The sequence below is a fragment of the Vanacampus margaritifer genome, chromosome 1 (assembly GCF_051991255.1).
Source record: "Vanacampus margaritifer isolate UIUO_Vmar chromosome 1, RoL_Vmar_1.0, whole genome shotgun sequence".
NCBI lineage: Eukaryota > Metazoa > Chordata > Actinopteri > Syngnathiformes > Syngnathidae > Vanacampus > Vanacampus margaritifer.
In genome coordinates, this window is record NC_135432.1 from 46,994,732 (window position 1) to 47,004,731 (window position 10,000).

At 39.1% G+C, this 10,000-nt stretch overlaps 2 protein-coding genes and 1 long non-coding RNA gene across 4 annotated transcripts in view; 1 reads left to right on the forward strand and 2 right to left on the reverse strand.

The window, feature by feature from the left end:
- Positions 1 to 8,252, forward strand: part of jkamp (jnk1/mapk8 associated membrane protein) — an 18,272-nt gene extending 10,020 nt beyond the window's left edge. For both annotated transcript variants that reach the window (XM_077560356.1, XM_077560445.1), the window contains exons 5-7: positions 950 to 1,131; positions 1,254 to 1,330; positions 3,429 to 8,252. In XM_077560356.1, coding sequence (XP_077416482.1) covers positions 950 to 1,131; positions 1,254 to 1,330; positions 3,429 to 3,647 — 478 coding nt within the window. In that variant the 3' untranslated portion in view covers positions 3,648 to 8,252. The remainder of the gene's footprint in view (positions 1 to 949; positions 1,132 to 1,253; positions 1,331 to 3,428) is intronic.
- Positions 1 to 10,000, reverse strand: part of LOC144048747 (glucosamine-6-phosphate deaminase 2) — a 267,445-nt gene that overhangs the window by 139,808 nt on the left and 117,637 nt on the right. The gene's annotated exons all lie outside the window — the stretch shown is intronic.
- LOC144048492 (uncharacterized) overlaps positions 8,258 to 10,000 on the reverse strand; it is a 2,142-nt gene continuing 399 nt past the window's right edge. Inside the window, exons 1-2 of the long non-coding RNA XR_013293363.1 lie at positions 8,559 to 10,000; positions 8,258 to 8,359 (exon numbers count right to left, since the gene is read on the reverse strand). The exon at positions 8,559 to 10,000 is cut by the window's right edge and continues 399 nt beyond it. This is a non-coding gene — a long non-coding RNA (uncharacterized LOC144048492). The remainder of the gene's footprint in view (positions 8,360 to 8,558) is intronic.

The following is a 10,000-nucleotide window of genomic DNA, read 5'->3' on the forward strand; positions in this document are numbered from 1 at the left end:
TTACTGTTTTCTTGAAATTTACTGTTCACATGAATTTAAAAGTATTTTTCTTACATTTATAAAAGATCTGACTTATTGTGCTAAATACAATTCAGAATCTTTTTAATTTATATTTACATTTGGTGAATTAGAACTATGCAAATATTTTCATCTCATCCTTGCTGATGTCAATGTATGTCGAACATGTAAGTGATTATAACTCGTGTTACTTTCATTAATAAACTAAATCCTTTAACCAGTAACTGCCTCCGCAAATTTTTATTTGCAATTTAATGTTTGTGGAGTTTTTATCATGTCCTTGATAGTTAAGAAGAATTGATATTACATATTTATTATTGGATCAAACTGAAGTTTAATCGAATCGAAAAAAAATCTAAATCGATTGAACTGAACAAGTGTGAATCAAAATTTAATCGATTGAGGAAATTAGAATCAATACCCAGCCCTAGTGTTTAGCAAAGAAATTGTGTTAGTTGTCATAGTTAATTTGTATCTGTGCATATTTTAAAAAGCTTTACACTATATACACTCACTGTGGCTAACTGGTTAGCATGTCTGCCTCCCAGTGCAGAGTGGGATTGATTCCAGGCTCCGGCCTTCGTGGGTGGAGTTTGCATGTTCTCTCCGTGCCTGCGTGGGTTTTCTCCGGGCAAAGACATGCATGGCAGGTTGATTGGGCACTCTTAATTGTCCCTAGGTGTGACTATGCCGATTTTGTCATTGTGGAGTATAATAATTGAAATTGTAATTGAATTACTTTTAATTGCACAGCTCCTTGCTGTAAGCAGTGATAGAAAGAACTCGATCTCTTTTGGAGGTAGTAGACAAAAATGTGTCAGTGGATAGACCAAAAGACAAAATGTAGACAAATGTACAAAAACATCTGTCAGAAATGAGTGAAAAAATTGCTTATCTAATTTGGTTTCTTCTCAATTCTTCTCTTCCTCAGCTATACCATTGTGTTAATCTATTATGCCTTCTGCTTGGTGCTGATGATGCTGCTGCGCCCTCTGTTGGTTAAAAAGATCGCATGCGGTTTAGGCAAATCGGATCGATTTAAGAGCATCTACGCTGCTCTGTACTTCTTCCCCATCCTGACTGTGCTTCAGGCTGTTGGGGGAGGACTGCTCTGTGAGTATCATCCTCTGCTTCTGCTTTTCCTCCAGTCATTTTCACCATCAATCAAATCATCTTCACTTAAAGTTATATTGCATGAACGTTTGTTTGTTTGTTTGTTTGTTTTTTTGTTTCAGATTATGCCTTTCCCTATATAATACTAGTTCTGTCTCTCGTCACTCTGGCTGTGTACATGTCTGCCTCCGAGATACAGGTAAAGACTATTTTACTAAGTATTATTTAAGGAAGAGATACTTTATAATTATTTTTTTTACACTTTAAGACATTTTCAACATTTCAGACGGCGTATTAAGGCCACGTATAAATATTTTTTTAGAGGGTGGGAGCAATATTCCAAGAAAAAAACTCGCAAATTTGCACTTTCTAAAGTGACAAATTTGTGAGAAAAAAACTGGCAATTTTGTGAGTCTGTAAAGTGGCAAATTTGCGAGTTTTTAAAGTGGCAAATTTGTGAGAGAAAAACTCAGAAACTTACGAGAAATACATATAGCGTACTACTCGGATGTTTGTGCCAATACTTTTATGTCAGGTTTTCAAAAAAGGAGACAGTAATTGCTTTAGCAGAGATTAACAATATAATGTTAAGCATTCGCTCTTTGAAGCATTGGGTACGACAAAGACTCCTCACTTTGCGAAGGTCCACACCCTGAGGATCAAGCATTTAAGTTTTTTTGTTAAAATAAATATTTACTTGTATATTTTTTTCCAGAATTATTATTTACACATTCATACACTTTGGTATTTTTTTGTACAAGTAGCTAAGTTGATGCGTCAAATTTGCTGCTCTGTCATTCACTTGTATTTACCTAAAGTATAGGAGCTTCTGATTGGTTAGTGTTAGCTGATAGGGGATCAGGAGGTGTCGCTCTAGCTGCCATGTATGGCGAATAAAGTTTAAATTAAGAATGAATTCGTCTCCATCCTGCTTTTTCATTTTATAAACAGTGTCCCATTAACCACCAACGAATCCTCACATTAGACTATAGCTCCGCTATAGGTTCTGAGTTTTTTTCTTGCAAATCTGCCACTTTATGTGGCAAATTTTTTACTTTTTAAAGTGGCAAAATTGCGAGCTTTTCTCTGAATATTGCTCCCACTCTCTGAAAAAACATTTATACGTGGCCCTAATACGCCGTTGTCTTTATTTATGTACGTTAGCAACTTAGCAGCTGCTAATTCGTCCACAACCTAGTCATTTATACTGTAAACAGTCTTCTTTATGGTGTTGCTCAGTTATTAAATTTAACTGTAATATCTATTAAACCGTAGCAGCACAAATGAATGAAACAGATTATTTCCCCCCTATTTTCATCAACAGTTAGCATCTACTGATTTGGCCACCATGTATAAAGTGCAACATTGGCTACGGATTGGTTCCTCTTTTGGTAGCCGCGAGCATGCATTTATGTACTTAAAAACTAAATGTACCAATTTTTCTGTATTTTGTTTAAAAACAAACTAGAATGTATTACATGGAAAAAATGCTATTATTTCCCCAAATATTTCAAAAAACACATTTTAGAGCTGTAATTTTAATACATTGATATTTTTACTCATATCGGCTCATGCCTATTCATACATTTTCCCGGTGTGTCTGTGAAAGCTCCTCCTTGCTCTGCAGTGCGTGCACAGACCAGGCATGCCTGCTTGGTGGTAAACCAGAAGAGCTAACAAAAAAAATTTGGCCATCCAGCATAATGAACATATCATTTAGATATACTGTACATATGGCTGTTACACTAAAAATGCAAGTAAATTAATGTAAAATATTGGGATATGTATCGCCTTGAAGATCGTGTATTGGGATACATATGTATCGCGAAGTTGGCTCTACCGTTGCGCTCCCGTCTATCAGCCTGTATTATGAAACCTAAACCGCAATTGCATTTTCTGGCCTGAAGATAGCAGTGTTTTCAAAGTTTTGTATTGGTGAAACCGCTGGTTTCCTCGTTGCCTAGTCTTAAAAAACACTTATTTTTAACCTGCTCTCATTTCCACAAAATCAAAATGGCATGGAGTTTCTCGCCTGTTTTACACTCAAGACTACACCAGTTTTCAAATAAATCCAATTTTTATCTATATATTCGAGTGGGTACAGATTACTAAACTGTGGGTACAGATTAGCAACAAAAAATAAAAATAAAATTATACAATGGCACCAGAGGGGCTCCGTATTTATCAGTGAGCTTTTCATAATAATTTAGCCTTTCTAAGCCAAAAGTCAAACAGCAAGGGTTGCTAATGCCAGCCGGTTTCCTTTCTCCCTTTGTATTGTGCCTCTCTCCCAACAGTCCTTTAAGAACCTGGCGGCTAAGAAGAAGCGCTTGGTGGTCCTGTTCAGTCACTGGTTGCTCCATGCATACGGCATCATCTCCATCTCACGCCTGGACAAGCTGGAGCAGGACCTGTCACTGCTGGCCCTGGTGCCCGGTCCTGCTTTGTTCTACATAGCTACAGCCAAGTTCACAGAGCCAAGCCGCATTCTGTCGGAGGGTGGGAATGGACACTGAACCTCCAAGTAATATTTATAGCTAATTATTGTTCCACATGAGTATTTTTTTACGGATAATTTCTGGGACCAAAACACAAGCTCATTGTCACGCATGTTTCGGCCAACGTCATTTCCAGAACAGTCACTGTGTACTTTTACACGCAGCCAATAACCTTTTTAGAACCTGAATATTGGCAATAGTCGGTTTTGAAAGACCGTATAAACGCGAAAAAAACCCGAATGTGCTCAAAAACCCGAAATAGACCTCTGGGTACCCCTTTTTCTAACCAGATTTCTTTGTCCTTGTGTGCATGCTCTATTATTTTTCTTCTTCATTTATTTCTAGTCACAAGAAATCTCGGTCTTTGTAGTCTTCTTCTTTTCCCTTCAGGTGTTGCCACAGCAAATCAGTTGCCTCCATCTACCCCTGTCCTCTGCATTCTCTGCTCTCACACCAACCACCTTAATGCCCTCTTTAACTACATCCATAAACCTCCTCTTTGGTCTTCCTCTAGACCTCCTGCCTGGCATTTGGAAACTCAGCATCCTTCTGCCAATATACTCACTATCTCTCCTCTGGCATGTCCAAACCATCTCAGTCTGGCCTCTCTGACTTTATCTCCAAAGCCTCTAACATGTGCTGTCCCTCTGATGTACTCATTCCTGATTCTATCCATCCTGGTCACTCCCAAAGAGAACTTCAGCATCTTCATCTCTGCCATCTCCAGCTCTGCCTCCTGTCTTTTCCTCAGTGGCACTGTCTCCAGACTAAACAACATTGCTGGTCTCACTACAGTTCTATAAACCTTTCCTTTCATTTTAGCTGAAACCCTTCTATCACACATCACACCTGACACTTTTCTCCACCCGTTCCAGCCTGCCTGCACACGTTTCTTCACTTCTTTCACACTCTCCATTGCTCTGGACTGTTGACCCTAAATACTTAAACTCCTCCACCTTCTTGATCTCGTCTCCCTGTAACCTTACTCTTCCACTTAGCTCCCTCCCATTCACACAGATACTCCGTCTTGCTACGGCTAACCTTCATTCCCCTCATTTCCAGGGCAAACCTCCATGCCTCTAGCTTCTCCTCCACCTGTTCCCTGCTCTCAGAGATTCCTGTCTAACCTCAGCTGTCATCCTGTCCTTTACCATAGTGAACCAGAAGGGGCATAGAGCTGATCCCTCATGTAGTCCCACTTCCACTTTGAACTCCTCCGTCATACCTACAGCACACCTCACCACTGTCTTACAGTCCTCATACATGTCCTGCACCACTTGAACTTCTCTGCCACTCCAGACTTCCTCATACAAAACCACAGTTCCTCTCTGGGCACCCTGTCATAAGCTTTCTTCAGATCTACAAAGACACAATGCAGCTTCTTCTGACCTTCTCTGTACTTCTCTATCAACATCCTCAAAGCAAATACTGCATCTGTGGTATTCTCTTTTTTGTTGTTGAATGAAACCATACTGCTGCTCACAAATGTTCACCTCTGCCCACAGTCTAGCTTCAACTACTCTTTTCAAAAGCTTCATTGTATGGCTCATCAGCTTTATTCCTCTGTAGTTGCCGCAACTCTGCACGTCTCCCTTGTTCTTAAAAATGGGCACCAGCACACTTCTCCACTCATAAGGCATCTTCTCACTATCTAAGATCCTGTTGAACAACCCAGTCAGAAATTCTACTGCTACCGCTCCTAGACAGTTCCATACCTCCACAGGTATATCATCAGGACCGAGTGCCTTTCCACTCTTCATCCTCTTCAATGCCCTTCTCACTTCATCCTTACTAATATTTGCTACTTCCTGGTCCACAACAGTCACCTCTTCTACTCTTTGTTCCCTCTCATTTTCCTCATTCATCAACTCTTCAAAGTACTCTTTCCATTTTCCCAACCTAACCTGTTGCACGTCCTTCCCATCTCTGTCTCTTTGCCTTGCCAACCTATATAGATCAGTCTCTCTCCTCCTTACTGTCCAATCTAGCGTACAAGTCATCGTAAGCCCCTTGTTTGGCCTTTGCCACTTCTATTTTCACCTTACGCTGCATTTCCCTCCACTCCGGTCTTATTTATTCAGTCCTCTCAGTGTTACACTTGTTAGCTAACCTCTTTCTTTGTTGTACAAAAACAATTTATGCGCTAAACGAGCCTCACTTTAATACATTTATTTCTCTGCGGCATTTTCATACTATTTTGTCTCTATAAGTAAAAATGCCATAGTGTGTATCTATACAAACATTACATACAGGATGATTAAAAAAAGAATACACCAAAATCATTATGTGATACTTAAAAAATAAAAAATAGAAAACTCTAGCTTGGACACGTGCTGTACATACTTTCAAACTTTATTTCATGTTTAACAAGTACTCAATGTGGCTATCACAGGCAGCACAGACAAACATTAAGCCGACATGAGAAATCCTCCCAAATGCGCCTCATGATGTTGCAGTCCACTGTGTTGATTGCAGCCATTATTCGATCTTTTGTCATCAATAATGAAATAGACTAAATCACTGGCCATTTGATAGTGGGTGGAGTTCTTTTGATTTGGTGTCAATTTCACGGCTGCCGTTTCGTAATCTTTCTGGCACTGTTTAATTGACCTTACTCCCGTGACCTAGTGAACCAATCAAGACACAAGATGTCATGTCTGCGTCGGGACGTGTGTTTTGCTGCGGACAAACAAAGCAATCCAGCTCCCGGTGGTACATTGCGTGGTTATCCAAAAATAAATAAAAATGGTTAAACGCTGTAGTCACGGCTTGTGTAAGAATTTTTTTTAACCGTTACCCCGATCGACTGGAAGGAGGTGTCCGCCGGACACTGTCCAGTTTTTTTCCCTTCCCTAAACCCTCAAACAACTAAGAAAAATGAAGACCACACGACCAGTTGAATGCCTCTAAAATAACCGTGGTGTACATTGTCCATCAGGCACTGCCTCCTAGTTTGGTTTGGTGGAGTGTGTTCGCCTTCTACTCTACTTTCAAAGCCCATTTCAATGACCAGTTGGAGTTCATTGATGTGGAATTATCTTGCGACTTAAAAACACAAACATGACGCAGCAAAGAACCAAAATTTTGGAGCGAAGAGGACGCCGACTACTTTATTTAGCGTGGTGAGTGACATAAATTTGTTTTTTATTGAAACTAGAAAGCTAAAAGTGTAAATTACGTGTCGTTGTGTAATGATGGCCGTGTGCTGCGCTTACGGACAGAGTATTCCAATTGAGCACAATATCTATATAATGTAAATAGTCTTTACTAGCTCTTGACTATATGGGCACTGGCACAGATATCAGAAAACTTTGTCTTGAATATACCAATGTGTTTAAACTTCATGTGGCTTGAAGTCAAAGAATCATGAAATGTCAATTCTTAAGTACAGTTAACAGTCAGTCACACATGTAAACGGGTTATCTTGAATATTACAGAAAACGGAATTCTGACCTTACCCCGAATATTGACTGCATGTAAACGTAGTCACTGTAATAGTGAGTTAAAGTGTACCTGTGGTGCTCAGGAGAAATATATATGGTTTATCAAGAAAAACTGCATTGAGACACGTTTTTTTGTTACGCTGTTTTATTAACACAAGCTTCTAGTAGCTACCAGAACCTATTTGGCAGCATGACAGCTAATACGTGCAGCCGTACTTGCCTGCTGAAAGACGTCTCCCCAATTCAACGCTAATCTTAGTCATTATCACAACTCTCCAGATTCTAAACTGATGGAAGGTCCATCAATCCGTCTCTGACGACACCCATTTTACTGACAGACGACACTGGTGCTGCAGCACATCGACGCATGCAAGCCAGAAGCCTGTCAGGTTATATTTTTTTCTGTTTAAATAAATAACAAATAAGTATCCGAGCATAGATGACAGATTTAAATTCATAGGGAAGCGATCTGGCGTAACACTCAATTGTAACTAATGGTTGGGAGTGACGGCCTAGTGAACGCGGTGACATCACATCCGTCCCAACATCGCGACGTACATTAAAATTAACCATTATTTTGACAAATGCCAGACTAATCACAAAAATGGGAACACCATATATTTATCAAACTTTTCAATCTTGCTCCGTTTCCCCATCAATATCTCAAAATCAGGCGCCAGAGGTAGTTTAAGTGTATATAATGTAAACAGTCTTTACTTGCTCTTGACTATATGGGCACTGGCCCAGATATCAGAAAACTTTGTCTTAAATATACCAAGGTGTTTAAACTTCATGTGGCTTGAGGTCAAAAAATCATGAAATGTCAATTCTGAAGTATTGGACTGTAAATGTTTGCTAAAGACAAAGTTTGGGATCATTTAATTTAACATCTTAATGCTTGAAGGTAACTTCTTTCATTTAAAGCGTCAAACAACGTGCAACTAGAGGAAACAAAACTGCAACTAATGTATGCAGAGTGCAAATGTAAAGGAAGCTATTGTGTATTTTAAATGGAGATTTTGTTTGTGTACATATGAATGAATTATTTTGTTTTCTGTACTGCTGTAGTATTGTGAAAGTGCTATATACCTGTACTGTTAAGTTGACTAAGATCCGACCCCCCCGCATGTTTATTTTACACTGTCTTGTGATAATTAAAAAAAAAAAGTTACAACACTCACTGTGCTCCTTTCATTTTGTATTTTTTCTAGCCTAACTGAAATACTTTAGTGTGTAAACTCCTTGGGAGATTCTCAATTGGAGGTAACTAGTGATGGAAAAATGCAGCTTCATGAACCACTTTATTGCGTTTTTTTTTAATTCCTCTTTGTTTAAAGATGCAGTGTAAATTCATTTGGTTGCATTCGCCTTTATATTTAAACCTAGAGCACCCGTCTAGAGGAGTAAAAAACATACATGTACTGTATAAAAAGTGGTTCATGAAGCTTGTTTTCCCCCCATCACTAGAGGTATCACTAGAGGTAACATTCATGTTTTAATAGCACTTGAATCTGTCGTGTCTTTTTTTTCATCATTTTAATTGAAATGTATTGGGGAAGGTAAAATATATACAGTACTCCACAAAAGAAGCAAACCACACATGGAGGAATAGAAGTGAAGTAATTTGCAATAAATTGATAATTAAATTAAACTTAATTAAATTAATTAATAATTAAATTAAACTTAAAACTTAAATATGGGGGCCAACCAATAATCTCATATAAATTGCATTTCAACAAAAGTCAATGGGAACTTTCTGTACTTTTCCATGAGGGAGTTTATTGTTTCTCTCAGGAGAATGTAATCAGCAGTAGTGAACTTTACTTTTACTGTCCAGTGTACAAAGCAAGGTCCAAAAGACAAGTATCGCTTGGATAAGTTTGATGTGGAAGGGTGTGTCCTGACTGAAACGAAATTTTGGAGGAACTACAACAGAAAATATAACCTAGCCTTCTTTTCTTGACATCAAGAAACTTTAACCTCACACTTGCTTTTTGTAAAAAATTACAAAAACAAATCTCGCAGACAATCTGAAAATTTTTAGCACTGGAACATTTTTCTCAACCATATATCTGAATTATACAATAGATCAACTCAGAGAGTAGACGTACCTTATAATGGGTTGTGTTTAGTGATGTACCGAATATTCGGCCACTGAACATTTTTGTCCGAAAATGGCAAAAATTTGCATTTTTCGGCATTTGGACGAAAATAAAATTCAAGCCGAAAGAATATGGCCGAAAGAGGATGTTGTGGTGACGCAAGCAAACAAAAAAAAACGCTGCAAGCAAGTGTCTGTTTGAATTAAACACCAAACACGGGAGTGAGTGTCTGCCTTGCTGCTAGCTGCCGTTTGTGAGTACCGGCAGCTTTATGTACACCGGAGAAGGAGAGGGTCGCATTGTAAATTATGTAAAAAATGAGAGCGCTGCCGAGTCGCACTGCACTACAGGTGAGCCACTCTTTCTCCTGCAGCGTCTTCCTTTTTTTTTTCTTTGATTAGAGCCCCTCGAGCATTTCCACTTCTGGTGGCCGTGCTAAATACTTTAGCCAATGTTAGCACTATTGCTATCAATCGTTTTAAACAAGTAAACAGTTATCACTGTCTCCGGGTGACTGCAGACCTGTACAGGACACTGTGTGTGACTTTGCAGTCCGTTCCCAAAGCCGATTGGCTGGTGCGAAGAAATGTATTTATTTTTAAATGTTGATGAATATGTGAATGTGCCGATTTTAAGTGCGGCGCACCGTGGACCACTCCAAATAGTCTACAAATGCGGCATCCGTGCCTGCCGGTGCGAAGTACTGTACATTCACTATAAAGTGCAATTACACCGCCAGAAAATGATCAGTTGCTCACCCCGCGTTTGGGGTTTACCATTCGCCAACATGTCTCTGATGTCTGTGCTGTGGACACATTTCAATTTA